Genomic DNA, 20511 nt, shown 5'->3' on the forward strand with positions numbered 1-20511 from the left:
TTTACCCAAGTAAAAGGAAAACTATATTCACTCAAAAACCTATACATGAATGCTTAGAACAGTTATATTCATAATTGTCCCAAGGTGGAAACAAACCAAATGTTCCTCAGTTGGGGAATGGATACACCAAGTATGGTACATCCACACAATGGAATACCATTCAGCAATAAAAGGAGACAAATTACAGATACATGCAATAACGTGGCTGAATCTCAGGTGCGTTATGCTGAGTGAAAGAAGCTGGACCCAAAAGGATATACTAAATGATTCCATTTGTATGGCATCTGGAAAAGGCAAACCTATAGGGATGGAGTGATTGCCAGTGGTTAAAGGTGAGGGAGGGGCTTGACTATAAAAGCCTAGCTACAGGGAATTTTTTTTTTTTGCAATTGTATTTCTTGAATGTGGTGGTAGTTACATGACTCTATGCATTTGTTAGAACTCACAAAACTGTAACCAAAAAAGTAAACTTTGCTGTCAACTTTATATATTAAAAAACAAATTAAAAAGAGAGAACTTGAAATCTTGATGCACTTTTCCTAAGGAAACTTTGACATTTCAATTATCTAACTCCATGTACGTACATATTCGTAAGCAGAAAACTGAATCCCCAATATGAGGACTAACAGTCAAGCTTTAATTGAAAACTTTGTTATAAATAAACTAAAATCGATTTGGTCTTCGGATGTTTTGGGGGAAGTCCAGAAACCTTCAGGATAGAATAGTACCACCCGTGTCATCAATGTATGATTTTGACATAAATATTAAAATTCTTGCTAGTTATGTAAACCTTTCCAATTCCATACACAAATATGGGTATATGGTCACAATATTTATTTCTGACCTGGTGTTTAAAATAAATAGACACTATCATAACTGTTGCCACACACACACACACAATTATTATTATATTACTATTATTATTACTACTACTACTACTGCTACTACTACTATTAAGCTGAAAAACAAAATCATGCAATTAAACAATGGGCTCAGGCTTGCTTCTTCTAACACTGACCTAGCAAGTTTTTCTAATGCCTGCCATACTGATTTATACCCTGTGGGGACTCGTGAAATAAAAATATTTGCGTGTTAAAGATTAAACTTTAACCTACCCTGTCAAAGAGCGCAAAAAGTTGTCTCAAGACATCTGAAACAGGCAGCTTCAAATACTCCGCAAATTCTTCAATTCCGATTTTTCCTCCTTTAGAGGAACTTGCAATAGCGGCATATTCATCCAAATGCTTACGAATTCCATCCCAATCTAATCTAAACAAAGAGTTATGAAGATGTATTAGCGTTTTACAATCCACATGGACATTTTGTGAGTTTTGTTTTATTCATCTGTCTGAGGGAAAAATATATTCAGTGTTACATTTGAAAAGGAGAAGAAAACGAATTTTTAAAGATTTTTTTTTGCGGTACGCGGGCCTCTCACTGTTGTGGCCTCTCCCGTTGCGGGGCACAGGCTCTGGATGCGCAGGCTCAGCGGCCATGGCTCATGGGCCCAGCCGCTCCGCGGCATGTGGAATCTTCCCAGACCGGGGCACGAACCCGCGTCTCCTGCATCTGCAGGCAGACTCTCAACCAGTGCGCCACTAGGGAAGCCCCAAAAACGAATATTTTAAGGCACACTTTGAACATGGATACAGACTTCTAATTTTTTAAAGGATATTAACATAACTATAATTATCCCAAATATCTGAGGGAAAGAAAAGTAACTGGGAAAAGGAGCAATGTGGTAAGATAATAAGTGACTCATGAGAAGAAAAAAAGAACTCACATTTTAATCTAAATATTACTTAGTAAGTCAACAGTACTTACTGAGTTGTTAAAAAAAAAAAAAACAATTCTTGCTTTCAAGCTTTCCAGATGATAATGAACTCACATTTCACAAAATGTTGTGATGGGGGATTCATTAGACTTTGTACACTTCCTCCAATATTAGTTATAGAACACTTTAAAAAACACTGGAAAATATACTGTAGCTTACATCACATCCTGCAGAATTAAACAGGTGACTTAACATATACTTCTACATCCAATTTCAGTAACTATCTAATTTTTTCAAATCTATTGGAATATTATAAAAATATAACATCAAAACATTGCTATCTAGAAGATATAAATAATGTTTGCTACATCAGTTATCAAAAAATATTTTTTAATATTGAACTTTAATACAGTAACTGGTTCTGCAGCTCCCTCCTAGGGAGGATGCCAAGGTCTACTGAGTTAATAAATTCTGCAGATCTCTGTCAGGGCTGAAAACAATGAACTGTAATCAGAGAGGGATGTGGGAGTTACACCTTCATACCAGGAAGTTCAAAGGGAATGTTCTAAATGGTTTAAACCAGATCATTAAAATCACAATTTTTTTTTTTTTGCCTTTTAAAAAAATTATGTACCCAGAAGGAGAAGGTTGATCTAGGGAAGTATTTAAAATTCAATGATGGTCAGAATTGCTGCTCTACAAGTCAATTCCTATTTCACATGAGGAGTTCTGACCACCTCGTGCCAGTACCATATAATTAGGCCATCTTTCTTATAAGAAGGTGGCAGGACCAACTACTCAGCTGTTTCTGGGTAGGGAGGCAGATCTGTGCTGACTCGTGTTTACTATCTCGTTCTCCTCTCATGACCAACGCACATATTTCTGAGTTAGCTGTTCTTGAAAAAACAAAACTAGATGAACTAAATGGGAGATAAATTCACATCCCTGGCTTTCTTAATAAACGCCACGTAGGCTCTAGAGTTGGAGCACTAATGAAAGCAGAGAAAATAAACATAGCAGGAGTTCAGGTCTCTTTTGGACGCCTTTAGGAAAGTGTGGTAATTTTAAAATACGCTTACTTCAATTTCCGGCTGATTTTGGTAAATTCCACCAACCCAGCTTCCATAGGCAGTGTTAGCTGTCCTGCTGAAATCATCAATCTGCAGTCTTCATAGGTGTGATCTGTTACTGGAATTCTCAGAGCTCTAAAGTATTAAAAAACAAACAGATTAAACTTTTTAAAAAAGGTGATGGTTTTTCATTAGGCCTGAATTGGTCAACAAACGACAGTAAATGGAAAAGTATTTACTACTTTTTGAACCAGTGGCTTTGGCTTATTATTGCCAAAGAGACATAGTTCTCTACTTCACAGACTTATTGTGGCCCGAGTTGATCTCTTTATGTCTGTGTGCTTCTGCCAGCTAGTCATTTTTGTTCTGTGTTTTGACTACAGTGATAATAATAGTTGAGTTCAGTCAATGGAAAGTAATGAGAAGACTTAGGTTCAAGTCCTATGGAGTCTTATACCAGCTGGCACTTAACCTAAGCCTCACTTTTCTCATCTGCACATGGGAATAATCACTTCCTACACAGGGTTATTTTAAGGACCAACTAAGAATGCCTGTGGAAGTGCCATTTAAACAGATAAATGGTACCTGTACATATTATAAGTGAATGGTCTATCCATATTGCTAGCTAGCTGCGTCTTTCCATCTTTTAAGACTGAAGATCACCTTCTAGCTACATAGCAATCTTCAAAAAATACTAATGAGGACTGATTATAAGATCATATTTCTTCCAAACCTAAACACCCTCCATCCTCAAAGGAGTGCACAATACTGACTACCTCCCTCCTGCTCAGAGATCTACTTATAGTGAAACAGATTTGGAAAAAATACATATTAACAAGAACTTGAAATAACACTGGAGTGACAAGAAGAAAATCTGTGCTGTACATAAAATAATTTCCTGCAGATCCCTCTTGGCTAAATTTTTATTCACACACATTCAGTGACAATCATAAAATTATGTCATCAACTGTTATTTGATTTTGTTGAATCATGGCTAAGAACATTCAATTTTCAATGAATGCAATATGAATAAACATTTTTTTCCTACCTGCCACTAAGCTGTTTTTGATTAATGACTATTTGGGTGTAAGAATATATAAGGAAAATAAAAATTAAAAACACTTCAGGAATTATGAGTAAATAGTAGAACAAAACAGTTAAGAGCTTGGGCTTTGGTAATAGGAAGTGTGGATTTGAATCCCAGCCCAGAAACTCTCACTACCTCAGAGCCTCCATTTTCTCACTTGCCTCAGAGCTGCTGTGAAGATTATGTTAGGTAACACAAGCAAATGGCCTAGCACAGGATTTGGTAAATATTTATTAGTGGTCGACCACCACTACTTACCTCGGCTTTGCTCTTTACCATTTTCAAATGCTTTTAACATTTCCTACTTGACTCTCATAATAACCAAAACTATGAGAAAAGCCAGGCAAGGATTAGAATTCCCACTTTACACATGAGGAAAGGAGCCTTGGAGGGAACTTATCCAAGGTTGTACAGCTAACTGAGGTCTTTCTTACTCTTTATCCAAGGCCCTTCTACCTCCACGCCTCCAAATCCAGGAAAAGGCTGCTTAAACAAACCTTTCCTGTTTTTAGGCAGGTTTTGGGAAGTCAAAATATCTGATGTAAATTCTCTCAGTTCCTAATACTTATCTTCCTTCCTAAATTTTGGACATAAGCTAGTATGAAAACATAATGGAAGAGGGAAGAAAACAATATCAAAGCAAATTTTGTAGCTGCTCTAGAAACTAGGTAAATCAAGTACATGTAGAGACACGTAGTAACAAAAGTTTTTCAGCCAAACACTTAAACATTTATTCTTTTTTGAAAATAAATTTAGTCTCCTGTGAAATATTAATATATGTAATATACATATAATATATGTAATCTTGCTTATAATGCCAAATTCAGCTATGAAGCTAAATTCAGAGTTCTCATTGCATTTTTACTAAGAGAATAAATACTGCTGGCTTATTAGCTCCAAACCTACCGTTGGGCATGACTGAGGGAGGTGGTGCTTGGGGAGAGGGTGCACACCTGGAGGGTTCTGAGGCTGCCTGGGTGGTGGGGATAGTATAACACACTCTTTCATTACAGGAGGAGAGGTGATTTATCTAATCAGGATAGTGGCCAGTTCAAACTCCCTTAAGTGCAGGAAAATACTTGCCTTATGTTTTGCAGTTTCTAAATCCTAAATTTATAGCCATCCCCTTAATGAGGGTGACTTTCCCCCTTTTCTATGCATCTATTGCATTCCCTTGCAAACATTTCCCTTTTTGGTGCTATAATCATTAATGCCTTTGAAACACGTGGCCTTGGCAGCTATATGGAGGCTGAGAGGATAGAAGGTGGGTCACAGCAGGAACCACTCAGACCATCATTAGCTTTGTCTGACAGCGACTGGCCAGCTTGGGAGAATTCACCCTTTGGAGGTCACTGGCTGGTTTCTCCTGGTTCATGTACCCTCCCTGTTCACCTGGCAAAGCTACGTCTCCATTATTTTGGGGTTACGTCAGGGAAAATATTTATAGATTGTCTTACTGACCGCATTCCTAGGCACATGATTTTTCCTTACCAAAATGAGTTGGGGAATGAGGCCCTCAGACAGAAAAAAACAAAGACAAAAAACAGAAACAATGTTAAATGCCATTTACCAATAATTTTAAAACTATTTACTGATCATAATCACATATAGATACTTACTCTGCCATTAAATTCCGGACTGTACTGGCAAAAAGGACAGGATCACTTTTTTCTTCATCATTTGGTATTTGAACAGGCATAAACTGAAAGGCAAATATACCTTTCCATTACAATTGTGAGGCCTAAGACTTTAAATGCTAAGTTAATTTATAAGCTGTCATTATATGAAATCCCCTGCCTTTCTAGCATACGGGATATAGGATAGAATGTAAAGAGCACTGTGCTTGGACTCAAGAGATCTGAATCCAAGCTCTGGGTCTTTCTGTGTGTTAACTAGTATGACCTTTAACTTTTCTGAACTGTCTCCTCAACTCTGAAAGGAGGGCTATGACCACCTATGTCCCGGGTTGTGGTGAGGATGAAATGAACCAATGTCTGGAATTCTGGAAGTTGTAAAGCTGAAACTACTCAGATCTTACTCTCAAAGCTGCACTTTCTCCCACGTACCCTCTGTGTGAAAATGTTATTAGTGGTAGTACTTTGTTTTTTGTAGTTTATCTTCTCTATCCATTCCTATATCAGCCATATTTTTATCACTTGATCAAGCTTTATGTTTGATCATTTCTTCTGCTTGTTTTTGAACCCTTATATTGGCTTTCTACCATGTTTTGCTTTATCATTTTAAATTTTACTCTTTTTTCTCCACTTGATAATCTGTGATACCTCATTTGTACTATTCTTGTTTTTAATTATAGTTTCCTAACATTAACAAGCTTTCAGTGTTATATTTAAGTCATTGTACATTTTTTGAGCACCTACTATATACCAGGCAAGACGAACAGGACCCTAATTCCCACTCTAAAGAAGATCCATATTTTAACAGGATAGACTGACACAACACACACTATCATTACCCCTAATGATAGGGCTTAAAAGCTTAATTAACTTACTTAAAGTTATATGGGTCACATGACTAGGATTCAGCTCAAGGCCTGTCAGACTTTAAAACCCTTGTTTTTCCCACTAAACCATCCTTCCTGGAGTATGAGCACAAGGGATAGGAAACGATTAATTTGGTCGGGGCCTGGGAAAAGCAACCAAAGAGGTTTTATAGAAGAGCTAATGCTTGATCTTGACTTTCTGAGGATAAACATGATCTTGCCAATTCCTACTGTTTATTAACTGAACCAGGCACCACGCTAGGTGTTTTATATGCATTATTTCATTTTACTAATCCTCCCAATTCTAGTCATAAGGAATTGGGGATCACAAAGATTAAAAGACTTGCTCAAGATTTCATGGCTCATTTCCATTCAACAAATCCTGCTTAAGCACACTGTTATATGCCAGGCACCACACTAAGCCTTGAAAACATGACAAGGAAGTTCTGCCCTCAAGGAGTTCTTCATGCAGCGGGGAATAAATGTACGATACAGTGAGCTAAGTCCACCAGTAAGGGCTACCATCCTTCAAGAACCTACTGTGTACTGGGTACTTTATATAAGGGGTTTTATGTGCCGAAATCTTGCAACAATTTCTTGAGGCAAATTCTACCATTTCCCTTTGATAGGTAAAGAATGTGGCTCCAAGAGGTTAAACGATATAGCTAAGCCACACACAGATGGCAGGGTCACAATTTGAAAGAAAAGTAAGTATCTGTATAAATAACACCACTTTCAGACTCACATGGACCTGTTTTCAAGCTTGTTAACCATGTTTAAGAAGCCTACGGGGGGCTTCCCTGATGGCTCAGTGGTTAAGAATCTGCCTGCCAATGCAGGGGACATGGGTTCGAGCCCTTGTCTGGGAAGATCCCACATGCCGCGGAGCAACTAAGCCCGTGAGCCACAGCTACTGAGCCTGTGCTCTAGAGCCCGCGAGCCACAACCACTGAGCCTGCGTGCCGCAACTACTGAAGCCCACGTGCCTAGAGCCCATGCTCCGCAACAAAAGAAGCCACTGCAATGAGAAGCCCGTGCACCGCAACGGAGTAGCTCCCACTTACCGCAACTAGAGAAAGCCCTCGTGCAGCTATGAAGACCCAAAGTAGCCAAAAATAAAATAAATAAATTTATAAAAATAAAAAAATAAAAAAAAAAAAGAAGCCTACGGGCAATAGTGACTCAGAGATGAAGTTTAAGCAAGGGAGTGAAATGACCCGGTCAAAGTTTTTGAGCGTAACTTTGGTGGCAGGGAGTGGATAACCAAAGAGGAAGAGGCTCGGAGCAGGGAGAACCCCTGGAGGCAACCACAATCACTCTGTGAGTGATGGTAAGACCATGAATAGAGGGAGGGAGGGAGGGTGTACAGGCCAGCATGGACCCAACTGGCATTTTTAGGATAAAATGGACAGAAATCATAGGATAATGTGCTATTTGTTATTTCACTTCTCACATTTATTTTATTAACATCCTCTCCAAGAGGACAGTGGCATGCTGCGGAGACAGCACTAGGCCTGGATTGATGCCTTGGCTCTGTGATCCTGGAAAAGTCATTTAGCCATTATAGGCCTCAATTCCCTCGTTTGTCAAAGGAAAAGTTTGAGTAGATGCCGTCTAAGGTCCTTTCCAACTGGACTTCTAAGTCTATCTTTTCGCTTAGTATCCAGTCATTCTTTAAGATGGAAAAATAAACTAAGCCACCAGAGGTCCCCACATCACTTATATATCCAGAGCAATGAAAAATCTTTGCAAATAAATATTTCTAAAAATTCCCTCCATCCTGTTCTAGTAAAATCTCTTATAGTTGCTTAGGATGAAATCCAAGGAAGAAAACTATGTTAAAATCAATGTTCATAAAAACCTAACAAAATAATACAATCAATTAAAGTTTTAAATTGCCATTTAATTCTTCATTAAAAAAAGCTAAATACTCATTTATAATACACTTGATTGGTAGGTCATAAAAGTTCATACTGAAAACCCTAAAAAATAAATTGCTGTTACACTGTTAACCAAACACAATACAATGAACTATGGGTTTGGTTCCTTTTAGTGCAGGGAATATTTTCCATAAAATGATTTTTAATAATGCTTATATTGGCATGGCATCTTATTCTTGAGGAAAATAATTCCTCTGAGAGTTCAAAATAGTTAAAAGCCTGGATTTGATACTCACTGGTCTTGGAGGCCCCCATGCCTCCTGAGAAGCAATTCAACGGAAATTCTAATAAAAAGTCATCTCTCCTTGGATAAGATCTTGCCCTTTATATCACATTTCCAATTTGTACAAAGTCATTCAAGGGTCACAGCATGAACATATCTTTTACTTGGGAAGGAAGATCAGCCAGAGAGAGGGGAACATGATTGTCATTATCTATTACTGAACGCTAGTACACACCTAAATACCCCAGTGACCCCAGGACCACAAGTTATCCTTTCTACCTTTATCTTCTCTCGTTATCCCCAGTATCCACATTGATGGCCCATCTTGATTTCACACCCCTTCATCTGGCCACAGATATTCTTCTCAACTCTACCTTGGCCATGGAAAAAACATGCATTCTAATTCCTCCTCTGACAAGTTCTTCCATGAGAGTTTCCCCTCATTATCTATTAGTGTTTACTTCACCCCTAACCTGGTCCTGCAGAGACCGCAAGAAACTGACGGTCACCCTCAGGAACTATTCATCCCTCTCTGCCACCCCCTGCTGACAACATCTGTCTGCCTATCTACACTGTACTTTGAGAATCAGACACTTCTCTATGACCCTTCTGTCACCTAGAATCTGTCACTTCTGCCACATACTCGGTCACCTCTCCTGATCCCGCCTCCCTAATCCTGTTAGAGAGTGATGCTAACTGAGAGATGCTAAACAAAGGTACAAAATCTTACTGGCTGAGGCTACTACAAATTCATGTTCAGTTCCTTGGAGCTGCTTGAAAAATTATATAATTTCCCAAGGTGACCATGCTGCCTCCAAACATAAAAAAATACTTTTTTGTTTCTGTTGTCGAACATCTTCTTTTATCCTTCTAATCTGTGTAGGTGGGCCAAAATATGTGATCTTAACATTGGGTCTATTTCTTTAATGTTTATGTGATAGGTGACGATCAAGTTACTTAAATCGAACCTCACTGCTGCTTGGCAGCCCTCTTCTGTCCTTCTTTGACCTGCTGCCATCATATTTTCCTTTCAAACGTGTTCCTTGCTTCTCAAGTTGCAATTCCACTTTCATCTCAATAATACTTCATTTTCAACTTTAGAAAGAAGACAGTGAAGGAGTTCAGGACATGCAACTGCAAAATGTGCCACTTGGGTATATCAATTATTTTGAGCTGTAGGCACTTAAAAACAGCACTGCAGGGAGAGGTTTTCTCTGAACTCCCCTTATCTGCCCATGACAGATCCTCCAAAAAGAACTCAATTGTCCTAAATGTGCTCCTGGGGAGTTTCATCAAACAGGGAAGACTGACTCTCATCAGAGGGGAGGAGACTAGAAGTCAACATCACACCCAGACAAACTTTATCACACACCATCATGTCTCCCATCTGTTCTAAAGGCCCACTCGTCTTTCTTAAAAATCATTTACTCTCCCCTAAGTGGCCTATGCCCTCCCTCCCCTGCTTCTTTTTCTTTAATTTGAAACTTTTATTTCTGCTATAAACTATGTGGAAGCTCTAATTCATCTTGTTTTTAAATTGGAGTAAAATTGCTTTACAATGTTGTGCTAGTTTCTGCTGTACAATGAAGTGAATCACCTATATGTGTACCTATAACCCCTCTCTCTTGGACCTCCCTCCCTCCCCACCCCACCCATCTAGATTGTCACAGAGCACCAAGCTGAGCTCCCTGTGCTATACGGGAGGTTCACGCGTATTTACGTCAAACCTAATCTCCCAATCTCCCTCTTCTTCCCCGTGTCCATGTGTCCATTCTCTACGTCTACGTCTCTATTTCTGCCCTACAAATAGGTTCATATGTACCATTTTTCTAGATTCCACATATATGCATTAATATATACTTGTTTTTCTCTTTCTGGCTTACTTCACTCTGTATGACAGACTCTAGGTCCATCCACATCTCTACAAATGACCCAATTTCGTTCCTTTTTATGGCTGAGTAATATTCCATTGTATATATGTACCACATCTTCTTTATCCATTCATCTATCGTTGGACATTTAGGTTGTTTCCACATCCTGGCTATTGTAAATAGTGCTGCAATCAACATTGGGGTACATGTGTCCTTTTGAATTATGGTTTTCTCAGGGTATATGCCCAGTAGTGGGATGGCTGGGTTGTATGGTAGTTCTATTTTTAGTTCTTTAAGGAACCTCCATACTGTTCTCCATAGTGGCTGTATCCCCTGCTTCTTTTAACATGGTATATAAGCTCTCAAATCTCACTTTTTTGGGTATTCACTTTTTATTCCCTGTGATGCCCTTGTGAATATCATATTAAAACTTAATAAATCTGTATATCTTTTCCGCTGTTAATCTGCCTATTATCAGTTTATTTCATAGACCCAGGAATCAGACCTGGGTGGGTAGAGGGAAGTCTTTCCTCCCTGACAGCATCCTGTGTAAACTCCGTCAGTTCCCTTTCCCGTTGCACCTGAGATGGGCTCCACAGCTCCAGCCCCCTCCTCACTGCAGTATCCCCTCTTCCCTCACCCTGCTTACTCTGTACCATCCTGACCCAGATGAGGAGGAGACTAACTGGCCTGTCTCCCACACCAGCACCTCTAGTTTGCACTTTTGGTCCCAGAGCCTCCTACCTCTTCTTGGGCCTTAGACTGCACACAAGATAAAGCCCAAATTCCCCTGCCTATTGTTTAAGACTCTCCATTACCCAGAGCCAGTCCTTTACATGAATACTCACTACCAGTGAGACTGGTGTATTCATTGTTTACTGACCACATCAAGCACATTCCTTTCTATTAAATAAGTGATGATGAGAGGGAGAAAGATTGACGAGTGATGACGCTACAATCAACTTTTTCTTCTTCTAAGGAACAGAAAAGGATTTTAACAGGTGAATCTTAAGAAATGTGCAGTTCTGGGAATTCCCTGGCAGTCCAGTGGTTAGGACTTGGTGCTGTCACTGCTGGGCCTGGGGTTCAATCCCTGGTCAGGGAACTAAGATCCCGCAAGCCGCGCGGTTCAGCCAAAAAAAAAAAAAATAAGAAGAAGAAGAAAAGTGCAGTTCTAGTTCTGCTCGTGATTCTCCTTTACAGTCTTCAAAAGGAGAAATGCAAAAGAAGAAAGGTTTTATGAACAATGTTTTATGAACATTAGCTCCTTCCTTCCCAAAAGAACAGGAAAATCTAGTTGATAAGGTGAATAAAGGTTAATGCCTAACTCACCACATACTAGCACACAAGCAACCTGATTAAATCCTCACAACCCTATAAAATAGGTATTAGTATCCCCCTTTGACCAGTGAGAACACAGGCTTAGAGCGGTTTAAGTAATTTGCTCAAGCAAATACAGGTAAGTACTAGCAGAACTGGAACAAAACCCCCAGCTAACGCTCTTCTTGTAGCACTCTATTTCTCCACTTACAAATTCCAGAATTCTACCAAGTTCCAGAAGAAATTACCTCTGTTAGAACAAGTACATATGGGGTGTGTTGTGTGTGTATGTATGTATGTATTTGTGTGATGGTTTTCTAAAAGGCCCGTTTTAGATTAAAAACTACACATCATTTTAGTGCATTCGGATATTTAAATAAACTATATAAATGTATTTGAAACTTCTCTAAGTAATTAGCTTTAGAGATTTAAAAAGTGATATATTTCTATAGGTGTTGATCATAACACTCATTATTATAATCCTTTCCTACATCAGAAATTTTTTAATGAAAAAAAAAACCTCTTTCTATCACAAGGCAATGAATTACCTACCATTAAGTAATGCCAGCAGCCACTAGAAGCTCACTATAAGCTTTGCCAAGGAAGTTTCCTAAAGCAAAATATGTATGTCTACAGACAAATCATTTTTATGTATCTCTAATATAGTGGATGGCTTTAAAGTCAACATATTTTGAATGCAAACTAAGACACAGCCCATGAAAAAGGAAACTGATTGTAGAGTCAATGTGAATGTCATGTTTCCATTCAGAAACTAGCTGTTATCCACAGAGTGCTATATAGTCTGACTTTGCTTATATTCTCTCTCATGAGATAAACTAGAAGGCTCTTTATTTATGTCATATTTTGGGATGTTCCCTACTAGCTAGCTTATTCCCTATGCCCCTAAGCCATATGCTTATTAAGGAATACTTGTGGAGTAGCTGGCTGATAAAAGTGATCACTAAAAGATGCTTTAAGTACACCCACTACGCCACATTATGATTCAAAGAATAACTTTCAATAGAACCATTCTGTAGACACACATGGCATCATTGTTCAAAGATGCCACAAGACCAATTACATAGGGCATGAGGTTTGGAACTTGTTGTATTTTTAAGATCCAAGAGTCAAGAAAATAATAACCTTTACAAAAATAAGTCTTTTTGTTGGGGAAGCAGAGAAGGAGTGGGTAAGGAAATAGTCCTAAATACTATATTCCCTAGATTTTTAGATATCTGATCATTTTGGTAATTAAAGAGATTGATAATCATCATTAATGAGGGGAGACGTGAAACTAAAGGATACAGCCTTCAACATACTGAGAAGTCCTTGACTCACAAGAACAAGTGTGTCTAAATGGACATTTTAGTAACAATCCACTCATAGCTCATTTTAAAAACCATAAAGTTAAGGCTATATTCTTGAATAATACATCTTGAATTAGGTTTACCTAATTAATATTCAAGAAGGTCTAAAAACACATGTTAAAAATAACACCTAGGATTTCCATCCATTTTAAGAAAAAGGAAAGCAGAGGAGGTGCTTTTGAACAACCAAGACAACTGAAATTGTAGCAACTAAATGTACTGAGATTTCTGACTAAGCTGCATTGGGGCAGTTCAAGCTGGGCCTCCTTTGACGTGGTGGAAAAGCTGGAGCCTTAGAGCTAGTGCCCAGCCCCTGAGAGTCTTGAGCCAAGGTGTGGGTATACTTAGTGCCTGGCAGGCTGCTGGGATACATTTTCCAGTTACATCCCAACAGTGGGGAATTAAAATATTCAAAAATCATAAAGTAGTTAGGAGTCCCCTGGGTGAAAGGTAGACTCATAAATCTCAAATTAAATTACAGTTAAAATAAGAATACCCAATTTGAAGCCTAAAATTTCCATCTTCTTACCCTGCACCACAATTCTTATACATCAAATCCCTACCTATTCAGCTTTTTTCAACTGGTTAAAAGCCATTTTGTGTGTGAAGTTATCGAACAAAGGATATATTGTTTTATTTGCAGAAAATATTATCCAAACAGGTCTGAGAACAGGTTGGAGAATGCAAATATTGTAATTGAAAAGAAAGAAGGACAGCCATGACATGGAAAGGAAATGTGGTAATAGTGGTCAGGGCAAAAGCATGAGGAATTTGCAACCTCTGTTGTAACACAATTTGACCACTGACACGCGTGCTAGACAAAAAAATGTACAGTTCTATGTGCATTTCCACATCTATTGCTAGATTTCATCTTAGCTAAAGAGGGGTAAATTCAGAGGAAGGAACAGCATATATATATAAACAATATCTTCCAAATTTGCAGAGAATATGGGTTTTCTTATTTATTTATTTTTTTTTAGAGAAAGAAAACAGGGCTAGCTATCTGAGCAGCTTTTCAAGAAGGAAGAGCAGTGCTCAGTCGAAGTACTTAGAAATAATAAGATATTTCTTTCTACCAGGGTTTCCCAAAATGTATTCTATGGAAACTGGCTCTAGGAGGTATCCAGAGAAAAAGGGGTTCAGTGGTCAAACATTTCAAAGGCACTGAGAAGTCTTGAGAAAAGAAATCTGATTCATTTTATTTACCCTGGTACTTCATAAACTTACTAGGATACAGATTAGTTTTTTTCTGTAGAAACATCTAACTATATTCCAAGATCTAGTGTTTTCTAGTCACACTGAGAGATACTGAGCTGGTTTTAAAAGTGTGGAGGTGTGGCATATAATTAGTAAACAGGTATTTTCAAGGCAGGCAGACAACCTGCAAGTCTCAAGAAAAATTTCACTGAAGTTAAATTCACTTTGACATAATTTGCCCTCCTACATCATTTGGTAGTGCTGACAACATCTAAATGGCTGAACAACCAAGCTATCCAACAAAATAAAACAGGATTCTTGTGACTTCCATTCCACAGTCCTGTCACCTGGAGCACTGCCCCCACCCCCACCCCCGCTCAGAACTCTGAATTACATATGCAAACTTAAGGTTTTCATTACAAAAGCCATGGATGCAATTGGAAAATCCAGGCAAGAGTCTGGAGAACCACTATTCTGACCCTCTCTCTTCAGAGGCTACCTGAGGGTATCACTGAAGCCAACGAGATTCTGAATTCAGGAGTCCATTATTCCATGTCATTCCTGGAAACTAAGCATAGTTCTTGGAATCAACCTTCAGAGTCTTAAAAATCTGGTCAGAATTTTCAGAACATTCTAATCACTCCTCCAGTGTTACAGCCTGCTACTGTGACTTAAACTGAAAAACTGTCCTGTGAACAATGATATGAGCTGCCTTCACGGCTCATACAACATGATTTCCTCAGGCTTTCCATGTGCAGATTGATTCCAAAAGTGAGGGTTTCTCACTCTGTACCTCTCCCACAATCTCTCAGCTTTCACAGAACATACTTCTTCAAGAAGCTGTGGGGTTCTACCAGCTACTGTAGTTCCTTTGGTCAGGATGTGAAGGCATATCATACAACTTGGCAGAGGTGAGCACTAAAAGGATTAAAGATAGGAACGGGTGATGCAAATCTGGCCAGCCAGGGTGGTGACATGCTGGAAGTTCCCAGAAGTTAGGAAATTGTGTTTCCTAACACAGTTCTAAGGGCTAGGGTTGACAGACGGTTTAGGCACACAATTTGCAAAAGACCAGGGCTTATTTTCAAGGTGGCAGATTTAACTTCCAATCTTTCTACATCTGGTCTCTCTAGACTAAAAATTCACAATGAAAGGAAAGGCCAAATCTTAGGCTCCAAGGCTACATTTTGAACCACTTACCTCAACTTCCACCTTTGTGAAGGGCTGGCAGCAAGTGAGCACACAAAGTTGAATGCTGAGGAGAAAAAAAGAGAAGGCCATCTTTATGTGGTAATACAAGTACCATCTAATATTACTGAACAATCTTTTCTTTACATACAAGCAACCCCATGTCACTCTTTGTATGTATTCTGCATTTATAAATGCCACACTGTAGCTACAACACTTTTTGGGTTTAGAGAACTATTCTTGATATTCAAAAGTTAAATTGCTGAATGCAATACCAAATATGTATTTGTGGGTCAGAGCCGCAGCTCAGCAGACTAAACCCCAAATTTGAAGTCTTCTTGACAGCTAAGACTCATAGGCCTAGAGAAACTAACCATGGTCACATCTTAAGGTACATTAATATGTTTACAGAAAAACTGCTGAGTAGAACATTACTAAATTCTTTTCTAATATTAAAAAAAACAAAAAACCAGTGGGCCTTTCCTTAAAAGCAGAAACTTTATCATCATTGTCCCAGTTATTAATAAATGTTTTAGCTATGGGGAAATTTTCTGAAAAGTTTCAGGTTTCATTGTAAAGCTAGACGAAGCCTTTTTTTTTTTTTTTTTTTGCGGTACGTGGGCCTCTCACTGCCGTGGCCTCTCCTGCACGTGGGATCCTCCTGGACCAGGGCACGAACCCATGTCCCCTGCATTGGCAGACGGACTCCCAACCACTGCACCAACAGGGAAGCCCGACAAAGGCTTTCTTTAAAGTGGTTATAATCAATCCTCTCAAAGATAATTTTTGAAATGGTTCCTACTTGCAGCTTTCCAGTGTATATTTAGACTCTCTGGCTAAGATTTCTATGGGATTTTTATTTCACCTCATGTAGACGGATGACCCAGAAGTCAGGCAGGGTAAATTAGACTACATGTTTAAGAAAACAACCAACCAAGCTTTTTCTGCTATTAAGAAATTAAAATATGATTTACCTGTAAAAATTGCTTGAAGGGACTTACTTAAGACAAGGAATTTAGGAATTTAAACAAGGAATTTACTTAAAAGAAGGAATTTAGGAAACAGGCTTATTAATTCCATAATTAATTATAAATTGTTAATGTGTCAGTTCTCATATCTTCTGTTTGAAAGGGAAAGAATCTTTTACTATCAACTCCAAGCCACAAAGCCAATCCATATTATCTATCATTAAGTAAATTGTTCTTTAATGATTTAAATTGAGCTTTGGAATTCAATGACTTGAATACATATTTTGTTCTGAAAATTCTGAATGCTGTTAAAGAAAAAAAAAACATACACAAATGAAATCACACACAAGATCTCTTTAAACTTGACTTGTCCACACTACAGACAAACCAAACAACACTTCTTAGACTGACATAAAACAGCTTTTCCAAGGCTTTCCCTTCTTGATGGTTAGTCCCTGAGTCTCCTCTCCCCTAGGACATCTGCTTTGGTGTAAAATCCCTTCCCTAGATCCTGAGTCAGAGTAGTACTTGGAGCCAGGACAATTGAGAAAACTGATTTAGAAGTAAGAGACACAGTGCTAAATATAACATGAAGACCAGAAGATAAAGGTGGAAACAAGAGGTTACCACACGTAAGTGTGATGTGGCACTTGGATAAAACAACGTTGTATCTTTAGAAGGTTTTGTGTTTGCTTATAAATCCTAAGAAACCTTTAACTCTGAAAATACTTTTTTTCCTCTCTTTCTTTGCTGAATTCTATTTTTCCCCCTCTGTCACACATTTCTCAGGTTAGAGCCTAGATTAACTCAACCACTCTATTTACCCCTGATCTCCCTTCCAGAAAAGCTTCCTATTTGACCTTCACATCCACCAGCCCAGCTGCAAAACCAAAAAAAGTCACAATGAACCCAAAGTCACTATCTCTATGAGGACTTAACTTGTAAAGGCCCCAGGGATGACACACCTCTGGAAATATAAATATGTTATCCCCTCAATTTTCAGGCACTTCTTTTTCTAAAATGCTCTCATACTACTTGTTTCTCCTACTTTCCCCTTGTATAGAAGTTGAAAACCAGGAATTCGTAATTAGTAATGACAGGAAATACGTATTCTAGCCAAGGGAATAGACTGATTTCCTGTAGGGTTAAAGATAGCATAATGTCTAGATACCTTTTACAATTTATGTTCCTTATTTTTGGTGTTGTTTACTTAACTTCAGCTACCAGGGATTGAAGTATAACAGGAACATAAATGTCTCAGGCGTATCAATGTTTATTAATACATGTAATTGGCCCATCTATTCTGATTTAAATGTATCATTTCAAAGCAACTTACATACACAAAAAAATGGAGAAAATATGTTTTAGTTAAAAAAAATCTAATTTTCAGAAGTTGTTTGGATTGTCTACAATGTACTTGAAGGCAAATGATGATTTCTTTTAAATATTTCCAAGTGATCGTCACCTATCCATCAATAATTTGAGCTCTGTGTATAACAGTACCAAAAGGCATTACTTCATAAGTCCTGGGAAAATCCTCAAATCCAAAATATAAACAGGCTGTCTTCTGAAAATTTTTTTAAGTTTGGGGAAGGTTTATTATTTTTTTTCTCTTCTGCCACCCAAAGCCAGCCAGGTTCCTTGAGGTGAACATAGAGGGGTGTCGACACTCTCCATGCAGGTAAAGGACCAAAGGAGGCACGTAAACAGGCAGGGGAGCCAAACAAAAGAACTTCTTGAGAGTAAGTAAGATTCTACATGTTCTGCTCTTTTTAAAAGGTCTAGTTCACTTCAGCTAGCTTAACAGTGAAACTGTATTCTTCTCTTCAACATTTATAGAAACTGCTGATCCTTAGGCTCTTAAAATCCAAGAGTGGAAGTGAAAGTTTGGTTAGCTATTTCCTCAACTCAAATCAGACACATCACAACTATTTCAGGCCATATGACTAAAATGCTCTGGACTGTTTAAACGAATACAGTAAAATAAAGATGGAGACACCAGATAATGCTAAATTTGCGATGGGAATGAAATTACAAAATTTAAGCTGAGTAGGATTCAAATGAGATCACTGGAATGTTTCTTAAGAATAGGTAGATAAACACTTGAGACCCATTAGAACATGACAAACAACTAGAATTCTGCACATGGCAGACACTGGGGTTTAATGGGCAAGATAGTTATGCTCTCTACAGAAACTTCTCAGTTACAAGATTCAAGGATCTGATTAGAAATCTTTACTTCTACAAAAACAAGGCTTTTTTTTTTTTTTAAAAAGAACAAATTCTTTTTCTTCACTCGAATAAAATTTATATAAACTAATAATAATATAAGCAACTTACAATTTATATCCTTGCCATGTCCATGTCACAGTATCCTAGAATAACAATAGTATTTAAACTGTTAGTTCAGAGAAAAAATACCAAATAAAACAAAAATTTTATTTTGATACTGAATATACTTTCTTTCTGAATTAAAAGCAATATGCTGAAAAGTAAGACAAGCATACTATTATTGTTAAACAAGAGTGAACTGATCTATAAATTATTGGATCACATATCTACATGGCAAAGATCTGTCTTCCATATGTAACCACCTATCTTTTTATGGAATTAAGTTGCTTTGAATTTTTAAAAAAACTTGTGCATGCTTAACTATTTTTCTCCTAATATGAACATATCTGGGTAATTAATTGGCTTACAAAAACCAGAATACATCAGTTCTTAAAAAAAAAAAAAGTTTATTTGGGGAAAAAAGACTACAGTAGTGAGGTAGTGCACAGTGAAAGAATTTGAGTAAATGACAAATGCAAACCCACAGGTAGAAGTACGCTGAGTAAAAATTTGATGAATTTTAATTTTTTAACTACAAGTGTCCAAGGTTGAGAAATAAGCCGCTGATAGAAAGTTGAATGGATTAAGAACTCAATCTTAAATGACACAGATGATTAATAATTACATCCTGCATTTTAATGTAAATTCTCTAGTAAAGAAAGCTCCTCTCCAAAACAGAACATCCCTCCCCCTGCCAAAAAACCACTTTTTTTAGGAAAATGGTGACGCAGTCAATACCCAGAAAAAGACAAAGCTCCTCGCTGGAGCAGAAGAGTATTTCCTGAGCCCACATGGACTTTCTATAGGATGTTAGGTTCTTTTCAGATATTTCCTTATTTAAGGTACTTGCCAAGTGTCACACAGCTACGAAGTACTGAGCCCGTAATTAAACACCAAGCCTCTTGCAAATTTATCCTACTACTTCAATCCTTCTCCACCAGTAATGACCAGTGAATCAGGAGATTTCTCCTTCTAAGCTTAATGAAAACTACAAATTTATGAGAGTTTTCTGAAGTCCAGTCTAAGAGACCCTGAATCTGAGACTTAACCATACCATCACAGTGACTACAGGGTAGAAGCTAAGGAAATATCTTCCTATAGCTTAGTAATAGCAAAAGCAATATGTCAAATTGGTATCAACCAATATGTGCCTATCTTGCAAATTTTTAAAAACTAAATTATAGCAAGGAGAATGAGTCTACCCATCTGCTCCCACCATTTATCTATTCATCTATTTTATTTATTCAAACAAAAGGGGTCCTAGAGAATTTGTGCTGTTTGGAATGTTGAGATTCTTCCCATAGTAAACTACGATGCTTACCAGCTTGTTTGGGTATCTGAGGAGAACTGGTTGTACTGGAACTCCTGGAATGAAGGCCCCTATAACCATATAGTGAAATTTTATAACATGCTCTTTATATGAACACAAATTTTACAGTGAATTAAAAAATTAATAATAAATGATGTAAATATGTTAAATGTTTTAAGAGTACATATAAACTATTGGCTAAATGTTGGTAAATCCCTAGTGTTAGCCAAAATGACAGATTTTGAATTCAGAATTATGTAAGGAAAATATTAAATGTTATGCCTAAGTCACTTAAAATATTACTTATATCTCCATTTGTTTTCATTTGCCAAATACCTATTATTCAACAGGATTAAAAAAAACAGT

At 37.8% G+C, this 20511-nt stretch overlaps 1 protein-coding gene and 1 long non-coding RNA gene across 3 annotated transcripts in view; one reads left to right on the top strand and one right to left on the bottom strand.

Moving 5' to 3' along the window:
• Positions 1–20511, top strand: part of LOC125962645 (uncharacterized) — a 601794-nt gene that overhangs the window by 45750 nt on the left and 535533 nt on the right. The window lies entirely within an intron of this gene.
• Positions 1–20511, bottom strand: part of LPCAT2 (lysophosphatidylcholine acyltransferase 2) — a 64055-nt gene that overhangs the window by 29899 nt on the left and 13645 nt on the right. For both annotated transcript variants that reach the window (XM_012531306.3, XM_004264905.4), the window contains 6 exons: positions 20158–20216; positions 18846–18880; positions 15550–15604; positions 5551–5633; positions 2854–2979; positions 1116–1269 (listed from right to left, as the gene is read on the bottom strand). In XM_012531306.3, the coding sequence (XP_012386760.1) occupies positions 1116–1269; positions 2854–2979; positions 5551–5633; positions 15550–15604; positions 18846–18880; positions 20158–20216 (512 nt within the window). The remainder of the gene's footprint in view (positions 1–1115; positions 1270–2853; positions 2980–5550; positions 5634–15549; positions 15605–18845; positions 18881–20157; positions 20217–20511) is intronic.

Source organism: Orcinus orca, chromosome 20 (assembly GCF_937001465.1).
Source record: "Orcinus orca chromosome 20, mOrcOrc1.1, whole genome shotgun sequence".
Lineage (NCBI taxonomy): Eukaryota > Metazoa > Chordata > Mammalia > Artiodactyla > Delphinidae > Orcinus > Orcinus orca.